Genomic DNA, 17629 nt, shown 5'->3' with positions numbered 1-17629 from the left:
TTCTGCGAGCAGCAACGGGCAAAATCAGAAATGCCCCAAGAGCTGAAACGACAAAGGGTCCGCCCGCCAGGGGCTCGAGCCAATGGACCCTGGCGGACAGGAGCAATGCGTGGCACAGGCGGTGAAGTGAGCTGCATGCCCCGCTAAAGTCGAGCCTCGACGCTCGAGCAGCAGCGACACATTCGACTCTCTCCACAAATACAACGCCCTCCAGAAACACACCGTTATCTACTTGAAGCTTACCCACACATTATTACCCAGCAAACATGGCCGACAACCACGACGATCTCCACGCAGAGCAGACCGCAGGCTTCAAGGTCGGTGAGAAGAAGACGCTCGATGAGTACCAGAAGCTGGGTATGTGACTCTCGATTGGGCTTCCAGCACATCAACCACCGCAATTGCTGACACCATGTACGACAGACCAGGACGATGAGGCACTGAACAAGTGGAAAGCTTCCCTTGGTCTCGGCCAGGGCAAGGACATCTCAGACCCCAACGATCCCCGCAAATGCATCATCTATTCGCTCGGTCTCGAAGTTGAGGGCCGTCCCGACATCATCATCGACCTCAAGTCGCCTGGTGCTCTTGAGGCCCTTGAGAAGAAGCCATTTACAATCAAGGAGGGTGCTACATTCCGCATGAAGGCACAGTTCAAGGTCCAGCATGAGATTCTGGCAGGTCTGAAGTACCTGCAGAAGGTCACACGCATGGGTGTCAGCAACAAGATGCAGGAGATGATGGTAGGCAACAAGCTTATAGGACAAGTAGAGGAAGCTGACCATTTCAACAGGGCTCATATGGACCCAGCACAGAAGAGAAGCCGTTCTACGAGAAGAAGTGTAAGTACAACCCAGATGTCAGAGGCCTCTACATCGGCTAATACACCTCGCAGTCGAACCGGAGACCGCTCCCTCTGGTATGCTCGGCCGTGGCCACTACACCGCCGTCTCCAAGTTTGTCGACGATGACAACCATGTCCACCTGCAGTTTACGTGGTCCTTCGATATCAAGAAGGACTGGGCATGAGCGCTCAACGAACGCAATATCTGATTCGAAGTGGCTGGCCACTTAGCTGGCATTGGATCTGGACCAAGCGGTGGATGTGGATATCAAGGGTACTCAAAATGACGACTCCACGGCTGACGATGTCGATGATCCCCGGATTGATTTCTTGAGTTGGACATGAGACGGCAACTCATAGCATAGCGAAACCAAAACATTTACATATCCCGAATCTGCGGCGCCGTCGTCTCTCTGATGGTGATCAGCCGGGTTCTTCGTTCATGTGATGGCCAGCAAGATCCTGGAATCGAAACCATCTAGCTGCAATTCGTTTCGCTTTGACTGTCCGACCAGCCCATGCACGTTCACCAGCACCAGAGCCAAATCTTCGTGTAGAGACATTCAGGATCGAAACGTCCTGGTCCCATGGATCTTGCTCCTCCGCAGTGACATGGCCCTCCTCCTCTCTGTCAGGCATAGCCACATCGTCTCCACCATCCACCTCATGGCTATCCCGCCTGCCCTCGCATTCCACAAGATGCAGCGTAGCCCCCGTTCTCAACGCCGTTTCCACCGCAGCTGCGAACGTCCTCGACAGACCTTGCGCTGAGAAAGACGACGTCGGCTTGTGCAAAGCAAGTGGATTCACCAACACCAATCTCTCCTTGCCCTCACTCTCGTCCACGTGCACATAGCCAGGTCGATCATATGCCGTCAGGTAGGCCAGCAGCGCCTGCACAGATGCGCAGAAAGCTAGCTTGATATGTCGAGTAGTCGAGAGGTTGTGGAGAGTTGGGACGAGCAGTTGCTTTAGATTGTTGTTCTGACTCGTGTCTTGCTGCTGTTTCAGTGAATGTGCGACATCTCCAAGAAAGGTCCCCCGATCAGAGCAGATGATGAGAGTCGTAGGTGAGGAAGCAGACTGTGTTGAAAGAACGTGGCCGAGCAGCGCAGGCAGTGTCAGTGGGTAGAGAACGGTGGGCACGAAGGCCATGTTGATCACTTCTCAGCTCCAGCAGGCGTTCAGCGGGTGGATGCATGTTCATGCATGTAGCCGGGCAGTTCATGGGCAGCTGTGGCTTGTGGTCGGAGGTTCATAAGGTGACAGTCGAATAGGAACGCGGCGAGACTTCCCCGCGCCCCACTCTGAGCAACTTGGTGGTTGCATCACACCTCATTATGCAGGCCTGGCACAATCCAACCACTTCACGATTCTGTCCGCCACGGCGTTCCCTTGCCCAACTTCGCATAGTCCATTGCTGTTCTGGAGGTTGAGAGCGCGTGCCTCTTCACCAGGGCCCGTTAAGAGGCGGACTGAAGCGCTTTTGGGGCGTAGCTGGCTGCCATGGAGTCGATAAGTCGTATCTCGAGCTTGCTGGAGACTGGTATGTGCGGGTCCGCTACTTCTTCGTGCTCTGTCCCCAGCCTTGCAAATTTGCTCTACATGTAGCTGTGTAAGCACACTTGTACCCGGGTACACTCCTTTGCTGGCTGCCATGCACCCGTCGAACTTCGCTCACTGGTCCCTCTCAACAGCCCGCGACCTCACCCTCGAAGCCGCCCGCGACGCCAGCAATGCCCGCAAGACTTCGACACGACCGCTGCCCTCAGCGCAGCTCAAGAAGCTGCTCGACAGCCGCTCTGAGCGCGATGTGCTCGAGGGTCTGCGCAGGGTTATCACTGTATGAGCTACCCCGCCTTCATGTCGCATGCTCGACAGGAAGCACGCAAGGGACAGGATAATTGTCGCTGACCATGGCGCATCTAGATGTCCTACCGCCAACCTCCTTCGCAAACACTGCCGTTCTTCTCACACGTGATCAAGAATGTCGCATCGCCGTCACTCACAGTCAAGAAGCTCGTCTACATATGCCTGCTCCAGCATGCCGAACATGAGCCAGATACAGCGCTCCTCTCGATCAACACGATACAGAAGTCGCTCACGGACCAGAATCCTCAGCTGCGTGCGCTTGCTCTGCGCGTCATGTCCGGCATACGGGTGCCCGTCATCAGCCAGATTGTAAGCCTGGGCATCAAGCGCGGAGCTGGAGACATGTCGCCCAACGTACGGAGAGCTGCTGCTCTAGCGATACCGAAGTGCTATAGATTAGACCCGAATACCGAACCGCAGCTTCTCGAATATCTCTCGACGTTACTGGGCGACAAGCAGTACTTCGTCACAGGCGCAGCCGTCGCGGCTTTCTTGGAGATCTGTCCTGACAGGCTGGACTTGATACATCCGTACTACCGCTCGCTGGTGCGCAAGCTGGCGGATATGGACGAGTGGGGACAATTGGCTACGCTGCAGCTCATGATGGTGTATTCGCGCAAATGCTTCCCTAGGCGGACAAGGAAGGTCAAGAAGGCCTCGGCGAACTCGAACACGAACGCGAAGTCCACAAAACCTACGAAAGGGTTCTACGACAGCGAAAGTGAGGAAGAAGAGGACGAGGACGAAGAGGACGAGCAAGACTTCGAGGAGGTTGCTGTTCTCGATCCTGACCTTGAGCTTCTGCTGAAGAGCTGTCTCTCTCTTCTGCAGTCGCGGAACGCAGCAGTCGTGATAGCGGTTGCCAGAGCCTATCTGTACCTGGGCACTCCTGCCTACGTTTCCTTGGCCATTGGACCTCTAGTATCTCTTCTGCGATCAGCTGGAGATATTCAGCACATCGTCCTGTACAACATTGTGCAAGTCTGCTTGTCACATCCGGAGCCATTCGTCAAATACTACACGCATTTTTTGGTTCGCTCGATAGATGCCCCACACATCTGGCGACTCAAGCTGGAGCTGCTGACTTTGATTTTCCCCCACGCTCAACCCAGATTGCAGAGCTTGATCCTGGCCGAGCTCAGCCACTTCTCACACTCTGGCAGTCTCGATCCAGCACTGGTCAAAGAGTCCGTTCGCGCGATAGGCAGATGTTCACAAAGCCCTGCCACCAGCCCGCAGACATCAGCACGGTGCTTGAGACTGCTCCTCAAGCATATCGGCTCCGCAGACGCCCACCTCGTAGCTGAATCCCTCGAAGTCATTCGACACTTGATCCAGCGCAATCCAGATGCTCACCGTACAACTGTGGTGCGACTAGCAAAGCACCTTGACGCGGCAACCAGCCCACAAGCACGCGCAAGCATAATTTGGCTCGTTGGCGAATTCGCAGGCTTAGACCCAGAGAACAACATCGCCGCAGACGTCCTCCGCATCTTAGCAAAAGGTTTCGCCGACGAAGCCGAGCCCGCAAAGCTGCAAATCATGCTCCTAGCAGCAAAAGTCTACATCCACCACCTGCACGCTAATCCTCCACCCTCTCCTACAAAACAAGAGGAACCCCCCGAACCAAGTGCTTCGGTTCTAGACATGCCCGAAGAAGAAGGCGGCTTCCGCGACGCCCACCTCGAGAACCCTCCCCCAATCGAACCCTTACAAAAAGAGTCGCCACACCAGATCGAAGCACTATACAGCTACGTCCTCGCCCTGACGCGATACGACACATCCTACGACCTGCGCGACCGAGCCCGCGTATACAAGTCATTGCTCTCCTTACCATCATCAACTCAATTAGCCTCTTTACTTCTCCTCGCGCCAAAACCAGTCCCACACATCCCCTCCCCCTCCGAGACACGCAAGAACTACGTACTCGGCTCCGCATCCCTCGTAATTGGCGACGAAGGCGGCGTCGGCGGACTACGCGGGTACGAAGACCTGCCACCCTGGGTCAAAGATGGCAAGGAGCCCGATCCATCTCTGCGCGACGAAGCGCCGTCGTCGACCTACGTGTCCGCGCATGAGGTCGCGAAGAACATGTCTGCGAGCGAGAGGCTGGATGCAGCGGCGCAGGTTGACAGCGGGAGGCAGCGGATGCTGGAGACGATTCCGAGTTATAGGACCTCGAATGGGGTTGGGGGCGTGGAGAAGCCGGCGCAGAAGGAGAAGACGCTTGATGATTGGTTGGCGGAGAGTAGTGGAAGTGAGGAGACGGATGATGACGAGGAGGAGGAGGAGGAGGAGGAGGAAGATGAAGAAGAAGATGATGATGATGATGATGAGAGTGAGGAGGAGAGTGAGTATGAGACGGAGAGTGAGAGTGGAGACGAGAACGATAGACTCGTGAAGTAGATAACAAGAAACGCCATGAAAATGGTGCATGAGCTATGATGAGCATCCGTTTGTTCATTGTCTGTCCTAATGTGCCACCGAGATCGTGGCTAAGAAATCTCAATTTGCCAAGACAGTCGGCCACAAGCACACAGTGCCTAAAATCATGGGAGGCATTCGAGGTAGTTCGTCGTGTGTTTCGTCGGCCCATCATCACTTGAAAGACTACAGGGTCATTTGGTCGCACCATAAGTACCCGAAAGCAACCGAAGATCTCCAGGCTTCGCATCTCCAGGCTTCACTTTCGTGATTACCTAGAGCGCGCATCGGGAGCTACTACATTCGAGCTCTTCAGCAACATAGGGACGCACACAGTCGGGAAGCACACCAGCGGGCTTATACCTTCCCAAGGCATTCCACTCGTTTGGACATTACATAAAATCGCTGGAGGAGAGTCTCTCCTGGAGACGTCCGTGTCAGCATGGCGTCGATGGGCATCATACGACTTGTGCGCGGCAAGTATCTTTTTATAGCAGACCTCATGAAGAACTCACCCAAGCGTTTTGACGCCATAACATGCGCCCTTACTATCAGAACGTAAAACACGCGAACGAAGTAGACGAGAGCAAGACTGGGGCGTGAAATCGAAGATTGACCAGCGCATAGTTGGCGCGGAGAGATTAATAATAGATACCTGTGAAGAAGAAACGAAGAACTGAATACAACAACAGCTGCAAGTGCAGACGGAAATGATGAGCAACAAAGGCTCAAGAAGCAAGACACTTTTAGGCTGGATGGTCGTGAAAACATGAAAGATGTCCAACCAGTCTCTTGTGTTGATCAATTACGCCGCGCCACGCTCCATGCTGACAAGAAGAAAGTGTAGAGACAGCGGAAAAGAAAATGCGCAATGACTGGCAACATCTGTGGCGTTATGTGTTTCGATGCTCCCTTAGCAGGCGGCGAACGTACATCGTCCAGTTAGAGGAGAGTCGAAGTGGCGGGTGGGTAGGCGAAGCATCTGCGATGACATCGGAATCAGCGTGCCGACGAACCTAACGGCGGCTACCAGTCGTTAGTCACGTTCTTAAGGAACGAGGACCATGTCCTGTAAGATGTCTGACGAGGCCTTACCCGTATGCGCCATCAACTTGCGAGCGTCGCTTCCGCTTGGTGTGATCGTCATGCTGTCGTAGTCGGTCGTCGTCGGCGTCTGTATCACCATAGCTCCTCTTCCTGGACACAGAGCTGTCGCTTCGTTCGAACTTCGAATCCCGTATGATAGCTTGCTCGCTGGTCTCGGTAGGTTTCTCAGTCCCGAAGTCAGATCCAGCTGCTGTTCCATTGCTAGCCTCGGACCGTGCAGGGCTGCCTCGCCCGCCATTGAAGCCATTGGCATGGTACTGCTGCTGGCGGTTGCTAGGGTTCCATGGATCGTATCGGTCATGTTCTGGAGGGGGTGATGGAGGCGGAGGTCGACCGACAGTCGATGAGGACATCGAGCCATAAGGTCGTTGCGGTGCAGCGGGAGGATTGATGGCGCGAGGGCCACCCAACGAATGGCTCCTCTGCATCTCTGCCTGAGGTCGAGATGCCATACTGCAGTTTGTTAGCTTACCAAAACGAATGAGGAATTCTTTGACTTACGTGTACTGTAAAGACGTTTCAGGCTTCTCAGGCAGCGACACAGGTGGTTTGATTTCTTGTACAGGCATGGGGAAAGTCATAGGCTCTCCTGATACGGGCTTGGGTAGACCAGTAACTCCCAGCGAAGCAAGGATGTCTTCCTGTGTTTGCGGTTTGGCAGACTCTGATTCACGAACCCAGTCTGTAGGTTTAGAGTCTTCCCCGCTAGCCGACAAAGCTTGTTCAAGGTTGTCCATGACACTCCAGTCCGCTTCGTGCATCTCTGCATCTTCGACCTTTACACTCACCTCGAAAGGCTCATCTGACCGATCTCGCTGAGCAATACAATCTTCCACAGGGACCAGGTTGTGTCGCATTTCTTCGTCAGCGAAAACAACGAACGCAGGATCATCCTGGATGTACTCCCATTCGTCAGTTTGTCTGACATCCAGGAAGGCTTCGTGTGAATTATCTGCCGTGAAATAGATCGACACCGACTCGCCGTTGCCCAGCTTCTCAGGAGTGGGCTTTAGAGACTGCTCTTCGGCTTCCTCAAACGTCGCAGGCAACGCGCGAGTCATCTGTTTGGCGGGGTGCCAGGTAATCACACCTAAGCTGAGATTCGGGTCTACAGGCTCGTTGCTCTTGGGCCAGATGGCGCCGTCGAAATCAAAGTCCCAATCGTCCCATGCCAAACAGAGCTCTGGCTTGTTGCCTGTCGCATTATCATGCGGAGCGCTAGCCGGTGGATGAGATGATGTCGGCGGAGTGGAGACCAGATGGGCGGTAGTAGGCGTCGGTGTTGCATTAGGGTCCAACATCGGCTGGTCGTTCGTAGCTGGGCCGCTGTACGCATTGTACTGGCTCTGTGGTGGATAAGGCGCCTGAGCGTGTGCTGGTGGCCATCCCGGAGCCTGGCTATACGCTTGCTGATTGGGGTCTACCGCTGCAGTATGTGCCGCATATTGCTGATAAGAGGTCTGTGGAGCGCCATAGCCTTGAGTGCCAGGGTAGGCCGGTGCCTGCGGAGGGGCCTGATTTGGTTGATACGCTTGCTGGGGCCACTGGTAGTTTTGTCCTTGAGTGTATGATGGCGGATAGCTAGGTGGTTGTGGAGGGCCATAACTTTGAGGATGATATCCTTGTTGAGGAGGCGCAACAACATATCCTTGACCTGGATAGGCGGGCTGCGCTGGAGGCGCCTGTTGAAAGCCGGGCTGCGCTGGTGATTGAAATTGAGCAGGGTGCTGATGAGCATTGAAAGGACCTTGAGGCTGCGCCGGCCCACGGTACCCAGGAGGAGGTGGGTAACGCGTTATTATCGGATTGCCCTTCTTTTTAGGTGGCCTGACAACCCATCAACACATGTCATCGACGCATCCAAGTCATGTCGGAAGAACGCTCGACACCGACCATGCTGAGGACAAGGAAAAATTACGCTTACCTATTGTCTTGTGGTCGTTGCGGTGGCCCAGGATAGGACGATCCATGCTGGTACTGACCGTAGGGCGGCTGCTGTCCATACTGGTGAGGTGGATGTTGGCCATAGCTAGGTTGGCCGTTAGCATATGGTGGCGCCTGATATGGTGCAGCACCGGCTACAGGGCCGCTCCACGACATTCCTCTGCCGGCAGAACTTGTAATCGAGCAGCCAGGATCGAATGATGGAGAAGCACCTCAGCTGAGAAGTGCTGAGAACCGGAGTGATTGTTGCCAAGTGAGCTGTTGTTGGGGTCTTTGCGAGGAAAGAATCGGCGATGGGTGAGGTGTGCGTTCCTCAAATTTGGTCGAGCGCACGTGCCAAGAAGACAGGAAAGCACGACCTTTCATGGATTGATACCTTTCAACTTTCCATGGGGAACGGATGGGTAGAACAATATGTGCAATCGCGGACTGTGACTTGGAAATGAAATCAAGACTGGATGGAGCTGTTGAAGCTAGCAAGACTGCTGATGTGAATAGAAAACACCAGCTACAAAAAGCTCTGACGCAAACAGCGAGACTAAGATGACCGGACAGGAAAGGCAACGCAAGACTGGCCAAGCAAACAGTATGGGAACAGCTGTTGTACAGAGGGGCGTCGCTCAATGAGCGTTTGAAGTCGAAGGGATGGTGGTCGCAGCTCGATTCAATTTCTTAGTCACCCGAGCTTGGGCCAATGCGGGATGGTGACGGAGCGGCAACGAGGGAAGCGACAGCGCAATGTTCGCCTTTGCGCCATCTCCTGTAACTCACGTCCCGATGCGCCTCCGAGGATGATTGTACGGTATCGACACCTGCTAGCGACCACCTTAGCCTCGATACCCTGAGCTTGTCGTCTATGCCGCTCCTCTCTACACCAAATTTATAGATACTACCATGCCTGGTCTTCCGTGTACGTCACGCACGAGTACAGAAGTGCATGCTTACATATGCTGATTGTATACAGCTACCGTAGACCTCGACGAGTGCATCTCGCGGCTGTCGAAGAAAGAGCTGTTGGCCGAGTCTGTAATCGAGGCAATATGCGCCAAAACGAAGGAGCTCCTTATGAAGGAGAGCAACGTTGTGCACATTAGGGCGCCGGTGACGGTCGTCGGTGACATCCATGGCCAGTTCTTCGACATGATGGAGATCTTCAAGATCGGAGGACCATGCCCTGACACAAACTATCTTTTTCTAGGTAAATCACCAGCTTTGATCAGCGACGCGACCGGGAAAGCTGACAGACTCCAGGGGATTACGTTGACCGCGGTCTTTTTTCAGTCGAGACAATATCGCTTCTGGTCTGCCTCAAGCTGCGCTACCCACATCGAGTCCACCTTATCCGCGGCAACCACGAGTCTCGCGGCGTCACACAATCGTACGGCTTCTACACCGAGTGTTCGCGAAAGTATGGCAATGCGAATGTCTGGCACTACTTCACCGACATGTTCGACTTCCTGACGCTATCGGTCGTCATCAATGATCAGATCTTCTGCGTACATGGCGGTCTGTCACCTTCTATACATTCTATCGATCAGATAAAGATCATCGATCGCTTTCGAGAAATTCCACACGAAGGGCCGATGGCAGATTTGGTATGGAGCGATCCTGATCCTGAACGAGACGAGTTCTCGCTTAGTCCTCGAGGAGCTGGATACACCTTTGGCGCGCAAGTTGTGAAGAAGTTTCTAGAGGTCAATGCTATGTCGCATATTCTACGAGCGCACCAGCTCTGCCAGGAGGGCTTCCAGGTTCTCTACGATGACAGACTGAGCACTGTATGGAGTGCTCCCAACTACTGCTACCGTTGCGGAAACATGGCTAGCGTGCTGGAGGTTAGCGATACCGGCGAGCGCTTCTTCAACGTCTTCGATGCTAGCCCGGACAATGATCTGCACAGAGCTGAGCAGCAACAACAGCAGGGCAAGGAGGTGACAACGGAGTACTTCTTATGATACCCATTGTACGTACTTACGCGTTATGGTATCGAAATGGGACTTGCATGCGGCGTTCGGCGTTGCATACTTTCAAACGAGCAAGGCGTCTTGGGCCAACACAGTGGCACGAAGAAGCAGATATTGCATAGACAAATGCACACACAAGGAACGAGCAAGTACGTGTATGTGAGTTTTTTGTGATCTATTCTCTCTTCTCTTATGCATTGCGCTCTACCGTTAGCATCCCAAGTACTTTGTTTCGACCCATCGGTTCTCCATGTCATCTCCTATCCTCGCCACGACTATCTTGATCTCAGGGAACACGCTCAGTACACGGTTCATACCGACGCGACCAGCTGCATATGTGACGAACGCTATCCTCTCTTCCGGGACACCATGATCCACCAAGACTTGCACAGCCATCAATGCCGCCGCACCGGACGAGAATTGCGGATCCAATACCAGGACAAGACTGTGCTGCGCGATATTCGGAGGAAGTGCTCGGTAGTGAAGTTCAGGTTCTCCAGTTCGGTAGTTCGTCTGGATGAGAATCCGCCCTGTAACGCAGTCCGGTATTGTGCGTCGTAGACCAGTCTCAAAAGCGCTACCGCCACGGAGGACAACTACGGCACTGACCTCTCCTTCTTTCTTGAGTCCCATATAAAGGTTGTTTTGTGGTGTGTACACCTGCCTAGGTGTGAATGGCATGAAGTCCACTGCTGTTTCAATAAGCAGTGCGACCATCCTGTCAAAGTAGAACACGAAGTCCTCTTTGGAAGTACCCTGGTCCATGAGCATCGTATGCATGCCCTTGACTTGACTGGTCTGCTCCAACACTTTCGCATTGCCATGCAGTGGGCTATCCTCGGCAATTTGGCCGAGACGTCGAAGCTCCATTTGATGCTGTGCTGACTTGTGTTTGAGAGTTTTACGTACTTGATCAGCGACCATGGAAATGGCGACCTTGTTCTCGATGCCTCGAGGAACGATGAGATCAGCAATTTCCCGCTGCGGCGCAACGTACTTGTAGAAGTTCGGTTTGACAAAGCCAAACCACTGCTTGATACAGCCTTCAATGTCTCGACCGCGTTCTTTGACGTCTCGGACTAGACGTCGCGACAGACAGAGATCAGAGTCGGCTTCGGCAAAGATCTTGAGATCAAGCATGTCCAAGACTCGCTGATCATGAAGCGCAAAAATGCCCTCTAGGATCACGACATGCGGCGAGTAGATTGTGGTCGTCTGTTCGAGTCTTGAGTGCTTCGCAAAAGAGTACATAGGTACTTCTGCGACTTTGCTGGTCGATGATCAGCCGGACACCTTCAAACATGATGATGTCCATACCCAGCCTTGATATCTTTCAATCTTTCGACCAGAATATCGAAATCGATAGCCTCAGGCGAGTCGAAATCATACTCGTTTCTGTAAGCCATAGCTGATTGCTCTGGTGTCAACGGCTTGTAGAACGAATCCTATGTTCCCTCAGCATGTGCGCACGTGACCCACTGTAACAAGTTCTGACGCACCATTGAGAGGATCACCACCCACGGCAGGTTCATGGATGCCACGATAGCCATGGCCAAAGACGTCTTACCAGACCCCGAACTACCAGCTACTCCAATGATGTTGGCGTTGCCCCATGGTGGCTGATAGTGTGTTCGGCGGCCTTGTATAGACATGGTGATAGGTATGAATTTCGAGCTCTAAGTATGGAACGCGACTACCTCATGTCGTGCGAGGTATACAACAACGAAAGAATAAAGATATGCAAAGCCTCATGTAACGATACTGGACTGACGGATTTTGAGTAGACTGCTCGGTCCCGCCCGCTTACTGGGTGCCAGCGGCGCTAAGGAGAGCACAAGCCACAATGGGCACATTTTTGCCAAGCAGCGCTAGGAAGCGAGCTCGAGTTTCTCTTCACGAACCTCGTTTCCTCAACCCTTCTTGCACCAACAGCCCGCAAACTTTGCGTGTGCCCACGACACTCGACCGCGGTCGAGCAGCTTCCCACTCTTCCTGATGGACGTCGGATGAGGTGATAGAGCCTCTGCTTCATCATGGTACGCATACCCGAGCTATGAAAGCTGTGCCCCGCATACTGACCTGACGCGTAGAGCTCATCCACCGTTTCTGTCTCGGCTGCAACGCCAACACAACACTATTTCCAGAGGAAGATTGACGATGTCAAGCCCTCCAAGACGTAAGTGCCCATACACTTTTCATTCATACCCTCTTGTATGATGTGATAAAAAATAAGTTGGGAATCTCTCCGAAAATTCCGTGTAGAGCACAACATAACTTGTAGACTGATCTCAAGCAACGTTCGTTGCTTTGCTACATCACCCATGCCAGCATGAATTCGCAGAAATACTCGCTAACTGGACATGTAGTGACATCAATTTTGTCGTTATGGACTATCTGGTCAGCGAGGGATATCCCCGAGCTGCTGAAAAGTTCGCCAAAGAAGCCAACATCCAGCTACCTCTTGAGGAAGAGTCCATCCAGTCTCGCGTAGAAATACGACAGGCTATCCATGCTGGCGACATTGACGCTGCCGTCACCAAGATCAACGATCTGAACCCTCAGGTAAGCCATGAACAACACCTTATATCACCAGTTTTTGCAGGATTATAACCAGTTTCATGCACCACGCATAATCTTCCTTGATGATAACCAAACCTTCAGTCCTCAGTATGATTGCAAGCAAACACCTTGTCTATTCACAACATCTCCATGCTGTGCTTAGCTAACAACTGTAATAGATCCTTGACACCGACGCTGCTCTTCACTTTGCACTGCTTCGTCTGCAACTCATTGAGTTGATCCGGTCGTGCACATCATCAGCAACATCCGACGTAACACCTGCTCTGAGCTTCGCCTCATCACAACTCGCTCCTCGCGCGGCTACTAACCCGGACTTCTTGAAAGACCTCGAGCTCACCATGACACTGCTCATCTTCCTCCCGGCTACTGGCAAGCTGCAGAAGGAGCTCGGCGAGCTTCTTGAACCATCTCTCCGTCGCGATGTTGCTAGCAGGGTCAACGAAGCTATTCTTACGAGCATGGGGGCTCGCGGAGAGGCGCGAATGAGGAGCCTGGTGCGTCTACGCCAATGGGCCGAGGCAAAGGCTAGAGGAGCCAACAAGGACATCCCTCCTGTCATGCCCCTCGGATTGCAAGACGCTGAAGACAGGATGATTGGAAACAACGGTGAAGGCGCAGATGTCATGGTGCAGTAGCAGTAGATCGGTGCCAGGCAGATACACTGGAGCATGAATCTGCTTCCGGACTTATGACTCGATCGTCGAGATTACGATACTATGAAACAATAATGATCATGAATATTAAGCGGCAGATGCTGCTACTCGCACTCAACACCACCTGTCACTTCGCCCTGCAGTGATGTCTGCTTCAATCATGCCCGCTCAACCATTGCTCCTTTCAACGACGCTCCAGCTGATACACGGTCCCTCAACTACTTGACTTCTATACTCGACCTCGATGATTGGGTTGATGAGCAGCCATCACATACGCTTCGCCATGGGTGACCCTTGACACGATGTCCCCAACGTACCACGTCGTGCAGACACCAAGGGCGGATGCCATCAGCAGGACATCGAAGATGTAGGTGGGCCATTCGTGAGCCAGCAGACAGCCTTCCTCTGCGTTCTTGTTAGTCAAAGTCATCAACACAGCAACGTTTGTACATACCACCCATAGCGTACGCAGCAACGCGAAACACGTTTCGAACCGTAATCAGTCCACTGACAGCATACAGCATGAACAAGTACCTCTGCCAATTGAAGACATGCACTATGCCTTTCTATCCTCTCAATCTTCCTAGCCCTCATGTGGAAAGTTGCAGCGACAACCATGAAGAATACAACCACGAAGAGCTGTATAATCAGGCCAGCAAGGACAACGATCTTCCCTAGATCCCTCGTCACCTTCGAGGCATCAGTCTTCGCCAACATGCCGGCTCCCGCAGCTTGGACTAGGAAACACAGAATGTCACCGCCCAGGAAGATCTTCGTCAGCCATGTCGGCCGCACAATGGAGGCTTCTGTGGGTCCGGTTGCGAGAACGATGCGGCCGAGGAACATGTAGAACGAGGCGGCAAAGAGGATAGGTGCGAGTAGGACGAGGAGCTTCTGGGCGATGTAGGGATTCAAGGAGTTGGGGTGCGAGTGGCCGTATGCGCGGGCTAGGTAGCCTAGGACTTCGACTTGAGAATGTCAGATTGTGCATTGGTGGTGTTGGGGTCGTGCTTACAGGTAAGATCGATGACGAAGGGAAGGCAAAACCGCGTCTTCGATTTGAAGAGCTTGAGAATGTGGATGGCTGATAGGACGCCGAAGACTATTACGCTGATGATGGCTGTAGCTTTCGAGGGAACGTACGGAGAGACATCATTGCCCGCCATCGTTGTGTCTAAAGGCTTGTAAGAGGAGGTACAGTATACAAGGAACGAAAAAGTAACGGAGCTTCTAAGAAGTTATGGAGGAATTTGCAGATATGCGCAGAAATGCTGAAGCCGAGGATATGCCTTACTACTCGGGATGAGCCCAGGAAATGATGTCCTTTAAACTACATGCCATACGTTTGATACGGTGAAAGGGAGGCTTATACGGTGACAATGAGGCTTGGACATAGATGCTTGCTTTCACCGGTAGACGTAAAGACGATGGTTCCCGATGTCAGGCTTAACTGGAACTCGACGAGCCTAAGCCACGCGTGAAGTGGAATGAACAGCACACAAATTACCCGTTTCACCACAGTTTGGGCCCTCTTAGCCACATGAGTGGCTGTCAGGCTTAAATCGTTAGCTCGGAATCTGATGGTGCTCGAACCGTGTGCTTCGGCCTTGTGGGAACGGGAACGAGTAAACGAGAACGAGACCTAGACCATTTGGGGTTCGTTCTTGTTCACGCTTGTCTTATGATACTCAACTTTGGATGTGGGACAAGTTTGGAAGAGGAAGTTTCATGCGTGGAAGCGGTTCGTTCGGGCTGCAGGAATGCCTCTGAACACGGGTATCATACATCATACATTACTATATATCCCAACTTGGTCATAGCACCATTGTAGAACCTCGTTCCATCGGCCGTCGCAACCACTCAGTCGAGAAGACAGATCTTCAACGATCCTTCGACCAGCATACTTCATCCACCACACTTCAACGCAAACGTAAGCGTTTCCCAACAGGCCGGAATGACCATAGCTGCAGTTTCGCCCTAATCAACTTTGTGGGAGAGCTCAGCCTCGACCATAACCAGCCAACCAAAAGCCGATCGATCGTTGTTATCCGCATATGCCTTCTCAAGCTTCTCCAGCATACTGCGGAAGAACGGCGTCGCAGTATCGTCAAGGTCCATGTTCGCCAATACCGCATCGCTCAACGCCCGCACCTTGTCCGCCGTAATCAACCCCTCTCTTCGATCTTCTGAACGGTAGGGCTCATGAAGATACGGGCCAATTCACTGACTTCGGCCCAGCCACGACACTGTTCGACGACCTCGTTCAAGCCCAACATACAACTCCTGACGCACAGCATCTCAGGCATAGACTCTAGCTGTTCTCCCTGATGTCGCCGGGACCATCGACGCCAACAACGTGCAAATTGCATTGAGAGCCGTAACAAGGAAAAGGCGCTCACAAATATCCTGCGTGATCCTGACCAGTGACTGACCCCTGTTGAGCTCGGCTATACTCTGATTCTGGTAGTGGAGGGCTGCGGTGACATGCTCGTATGCGTCGATCGGTCCTGACGCTTCGCTTGCGCTGTGCAGAGAGATGAATGCGAGCAGGATGTCCATTAGGTAGGTTCACTCCAAAGCCTTGTTAACGGTATAGTCGCGGAAGGTTTCCATATTGCGAGATTCGGAGTTGAAACAGGTGACGGTGCTCCACTGGTACATGAGCTGTAGTTCCTTCATCCAGGTGGCATTGTAGGAGACAAGTTGCGAGGATGGCCCGCTATATGCATCGAACAGTGGGTACGACAAGAAGTTAAGTGTGCCGGTTTGACGTAGCACGGCGTCCATCTGCAGACAACATCAATCTCACATCATCTTGACTTCTTTTTTGTGAGAGCTCGAGTGTGACCAATTGGGGTAAAGTAGCAGCGGGTAAACTCCTAATGGGGACCTCGAGACGAGTGAAATGTTCTTCCTGAAGCAAAAAGGCCAGAGACGTGTTTGTGGTGGAAAGTTCATTGATCCAGTATATACAGGAAAGCTAGCTATCTACCCAGCATGGTATCTCCCCGGTCGCTCCTATCAAGAGTGACGGCTTTTGCCGCAATGCTGCCGCAACCAATTTACTTGGAGGTGTCAAGGACGTATCGTCCGGCGATGGCACCAGCGTGCATCTTATCGTACACCATTTGGAGCTCGGAGAGACCAACGACCTTGTATGGCGCCTTGATCAAGCCACGAGCGAAGAAGTCAATGGCCTCTGCGCTGTCCTTGCGGTTGCCGACGTAAGAACCTGAGATTTTGAGTTAGAATTTGCAAAAATTATGATAGAAAATCTCGACTTACCCTGGATCCTGACCATCTTGATGACGGATTCGAAGACGGGAGCCTTGAGGTAAGCACCGGCTGGGAGACCAATGCAGATGACGGTACCGCGAGGTCGGACGTACTCAGCAGCCTGCTGGAATGGCTTCTCGTTGACAGCGACGAGAATGACAGCGTGAGGACCGAGACCATCAGGTGTAGCCTTCTGTACATCGGCAACGACGTTCTTGGATGAAGCGAAGTCGACGAATGCCTCACCGCCCAGCTGCTCGGTGATCATCTTCTTCTTCTCGTCACCAGTGTCAATACCGATGATACGGCATCCCATTGCCTTAGCGTACTGGCAAGCAAGAGATCCGAGACCACCACCAGCACCGACGATAGCGACCCACTGACCGGGCTTGACACCAGACTCCTTCAGGCCCTTGTAGACGGTAATACCGGCGCAGAGAACAGGGGCAATGGCATCAAGAGCGCACTCCTTGGGGATGCGGGCAACGTGAGCAGCCTTCGCAATGCAGTATTGTTGGAAGGTGCCGTCGACTGTGTAACCAGAGAGGAGGGCCTTTGAGCAGAGGGGCTCGTCTGACTGTTGGCAGAAGTCGCAGGCAAGGCAAGATCCGTTGATCCACTTGACACCGGCATAGTCACCAATCTCGATATCGTTGACAAGGCTGCCCTTAGCAACAACGACACCAGCACCCTCGTGACCACCGACAAGAGGTAGCTTGGTGGGCTGGAAAACATGTTAGCTCATTCGATCGTAGGTCGGAGTAAACTGAGCTTACCAGGGGCCAATCGCCGTTCACGGCGTGGAGATCAGTGTGGCAGACACCAGAGTACTTGATGTTGACGAGAACCTCATCTGGGCCAGGCTCCTGTACGGGAATCTTCTTGTACTCAACGGGACCACCGGTCTTCTCAATGACCTGCGCCCATTGCTCCTTTGGGATTTCTGGCATTGTGATTGTGTGTGA

The 17629-nt window shown here is 53.0% G+C and overlaps 10 protein-coding genes across 10 annotated transcripts; 4 read left to right on the top strand and 6 right to left on the bottom strand.

Annotated features, from left to right (window-relative positions):
• Positions 1–193: 193 nt before the first annotated feature.
• BU25DRAFT_407530 (E set domain-containing protein) lies at positions 194–1232 on the top strand. The gene is made up of 4 exons (XM_033705562.1): positions 194–357; positions 424–743; positions 794–842; positions 896–1232. Exons 1-4 carry the CDS (start codon positions 267–269, stop codon positions 1027–1029), a joined length of 594 nt encoding a protein of 197 aa, XP_033565150.1. The 5' UTR covers positions 194–266; the 3' UTR covers positions 1030–1232.
• Positions 810–2069, bottom strand: BU25DRAFT_407529 (uncharacterized protein). Its single transcript, XM_033705561.1, has 2 exons — positions 896–2069; positions 810–842 (listed from the first exon to the last, which is right to left on the bottom strand). The coding sequence occupies exon 1, from the start codon at positions 1997–1999 to the stop codon at positions 1268–1270; it is 732 nt and encodes a 243-aa protein (XP_033565149.1). The 5' UTR covers positions 2000–2069; the 3' UTR covers positions 810–842; positions 896–1267.
• A 368-nt stretch (positions 2070–2437) lies between these two features.
• BU25DRAFT_385654 (ARM repeat-containing protein) lies at positions 2438–5130 on the top strand. The gene is made up of 2 exons (XM_033704372.1): positions 2438–2687; positions 2774–5130. The coding sequence occupies exons 1-2, from the start codon at positions 2502–2504 to the stop codon at positions 5120–5122; spliced, it is 2535 nt and encodes an 844-aa protein (XP_033565148.1). The 5' UTR covers positions 2438–2501; the 3' UTR covers positions 5123–5130.
• A 304-nt stretch (positions 5131–5434) lies between these two features.
• Positions 5435–6071, bottom strand: BU25DRAFT_221445 (uncharacterized protein). The gene has a single exon (XM_033701324.1). It carries the CDS (start codon positions 5909–5911, stop codon positions 5498–5500), a length of 414 nt encoding a protein of 137 aa, XP_033565147.1. The 5' UTR covers positions 5912–6071; the 3' UTR covers positions 5435–5497.
• BU25DRAFT_221439 (uncharacterized protein) lies at positions 6034–8538 on the bottom strand. Its single transcript, XM_033701323.1, has 4 exons — positions 8172–8538; positions 6749–8074; positions 6236–6700; positions 6034–6166 (listed from the first exon to the last, which is right to left on the bottom strand). Exons 1-4 carry the CDS (start codon positions 8345–8347, stop codon positions 6157–6159), a joined length of 1977 nt encoding a protein of 658 aa, XP_033565146.1. The 5' UTR covers positions 8348–8538; the 3' UTR covers positions 6034–6156.
• A 405-nt stretch (positions 8539–8943) lies between these two features.
• Positions 8944–10392, top strand: BU25DRAFT_407526 (Ser/Thr protein phosphatase-like protein catalytic subunit). Its single transcript, XM_033705560.1, has 3 exons — positions 8944–9101; positions 9156–9389; positions 9443–10392. Exons 1-3 carry the CDS (start codon positions 9086–9088, stop codon positions 10144–10146), a joined length of 954 nt encoding a protein of 317 aa, XP_033565145.1. The 5' UTR covers positions 8944–9085; the 3' UTR covers positions 10147–10392.
• BU25DRAFT_437545 (uridine-cytidine kinase-like protein-like 1) lies at positions 10366–11807 on the bottom strand (the record flags this gene model as incomplete). Its single annotated transcript, XM_033709009.1, has 3 exons — positions 10366–11425; positions 11473–11600; positions 11655–11807. 3 exons carry the CDS (start codon positions 11805–11807, stop codon positions 10366–10368), a joined length of 1341 nt encoding a protein of 446 aa, XP_033565144.1.
• A 259-nt stretch (positions 11808–12066) lies between these two features.
• Positions 12067–13506, top strand: BU25DRAFT_407524 (uncharacterized protein). Its single transcript, XM_033705559.1, has 4 exons — positions 12067–12191; positions 12246–12331; positions 12522–12717; positions 12894–13506. Exons 1-4 carry the CDS (start codon positions 12189–12191, stop codon positions 13368–13370), a joined length of 762 nt encoding a protein of 253 aa, XP_033565143.1. The 5' UTR covers positions 12067–12188; the 3' UTR covers positions 13371–13506.
• A 111-nt stretch (positions 13507–13617) lies between these two features.
• BU25DRAFT_455298 (uncharacterized protein) lies at positions 13618–14554 on the bottom strand (the record flags this gene model as incomplete). The annotated part of the gene is made up of 3 exons (XM_033709935.1): positions 13618–13793; positions 13946–14356; positions 14404–14554. The coding sequence occupies 3 exons, from the start codon at positions 14552–14554 to the stop codon at positions 13618–13620; spliced, it is 738 nt and encodes a 245-aa protein (XP_033565142.1).
• A 1896-nt stretch (positions 14555–16450) lies between these two features.
• BU25DRAFT_455297 (GroES-like protein) lies at positions 16451–17614 on the bottom strand (the record flags this gene model as incomplete). Its single annotated transcript, XM_033709934.1, has 3 exons — positions 16451–16620; positions 16674–17388; positions 17441–17614. The coding sequence occupies 3 exons, from the start codon at positions 17612–17614 to the stop codon at positions 16451–16453; spliced, it is 1059 nt and encodes a 352-aa protein (XP_033565141.1).
• Between the last annotated feature and the right edge of the window lie 15 nt (positions 17615–17629).

Source organism: Macroventuria anomochaeta (genome assembly GCF_010093625.1).
Source record: "Macroventuria anomochaeta strain CBS 525.71 unplaced genomic scaffold BU25scaffold_5, whole genome shotgun sequence".
Taxonomy (NCBI): domain Eukaryota; kingdom Fungi; phylum Ascomycota; class Dothideomycetes; order Pleosporales; family Didymellaceae; genus Macroventuria; species Macroventuria anomochaeta.
Note: the sequence above shows the minus strand (reverse complement) of the source record. Positions and strands in the feature narration are given on the sequence as shown.

What these genes read in the sequence shown, in the direction of transcription:
- BU25DRAFT_407526 (XM_033705560.1), top strand. An exon ending in CACAAACTATCTTTTTCTAG is followed by an intron (nt 9,390 to 9,442) that starts GTAAATCACCAG and finishes GACAGACTCCAG; the next exon opens with GGGATTACGTTGACCGCGGT.
- BU25DRAFT_407524 (XM_033705559.1), top strand. An exon ending in GATGTCAAGCCCTCCAAGAC is followed by an intron (nt 12,332 to 12,521) that starts GTAAGTGCCCAT and finishes CTGGACATGTAG; the next exon opens with TGACATCAATTTTGTCGTTA. An exon ending in TCAACGATCTGAACCCTCAG is followed by an intron (nt 12,718 to 12,893) that starts GTAAGCCATGAA and finishes CAACTGTAATAG; the next exon opens with ATCCTTGACACCGACGCTGC.
- BU25DRAFT_221439 (XM_033701323.1), bottom strand. Translation starts at nt 8,347, where the DNA reads ATGTCGTGGAGCGGCCCTGTAGCCGGTGCTGCACCATATCAGGCGCCA. An exon ending in CAACGACCACAAGACAATAG is followed by an intron (nt 8,075 to 8,171) that starts GTAAGCGTAATT and finishes ATGGGTTGTCAG; the next exon opens with GCCACCTAAAAAGAAGGGCA. An exon ending in GAAACGTCTTTACAGTACAC is followed by an intron (nt 6,701 to 6,748) that starts GTAAGTCAAAGA and finishes AACAAACTGCAG; the next exon opens with TATGGCATCTCGACCTCAGG.
- BU25DRAFT_221445 (XM_033701324.1), bottom strand. Translation starts at nt 5,911, where the DNA reads ATGTTTTCACGACCATCCAGCCTAAAAGTGTCTTGCTTCTTGAGCCTT.
- BU25DRAFT_385654 (XM_033704372.1), top strand. Translation starts at nt 2,502, where the DNA reads ATGCACCCGTCGAACTTCGCTCACTGGTCCCTCTCAACAGCCCGCGAC. An exon ending in GTCTGCGCAGGGTTATCACT is followed by an intron (nt 2,688 to 2,773) that starts GTATGAGCTACC and finishes TGGCGCATCTAG; the next exon opens with ATGTCCTACCGCCAACCTCC.
- BU25DRAFT_407529 (XM_033705561.1), bottom strand. Translation starts at nt 1,999, where the DNA reads ATGGCCTTCGTGCCCACCGTTCTCTACCCACTGACACTGCCTGCGCTG.
- BU25DRAFT_407530 (XM_033705562.1), top strand. Translation starts at nt 267, where the DNA reads ATGGCCGACAACCACGACGATCTCCACGCAGAGCAGACCGCAGGCTTC. An exon ending in ACAAGATGCAGGAGATGATG is followed by an intron (nt 744 to 793) that starts GTAGGCAACAAG and finishes CCATTTCAACAG; the next exon opens with GGCTCATATGGACCCAGCAC. An exon ending in GCCGTTCTACGAGAAGAAGT is followed by an intron (nt 843 to 895) that starts GTAAGTACAACC and finishes TACACCTCGCAG; the next exon opens with TCGAACCGGAGACCGCTCCC.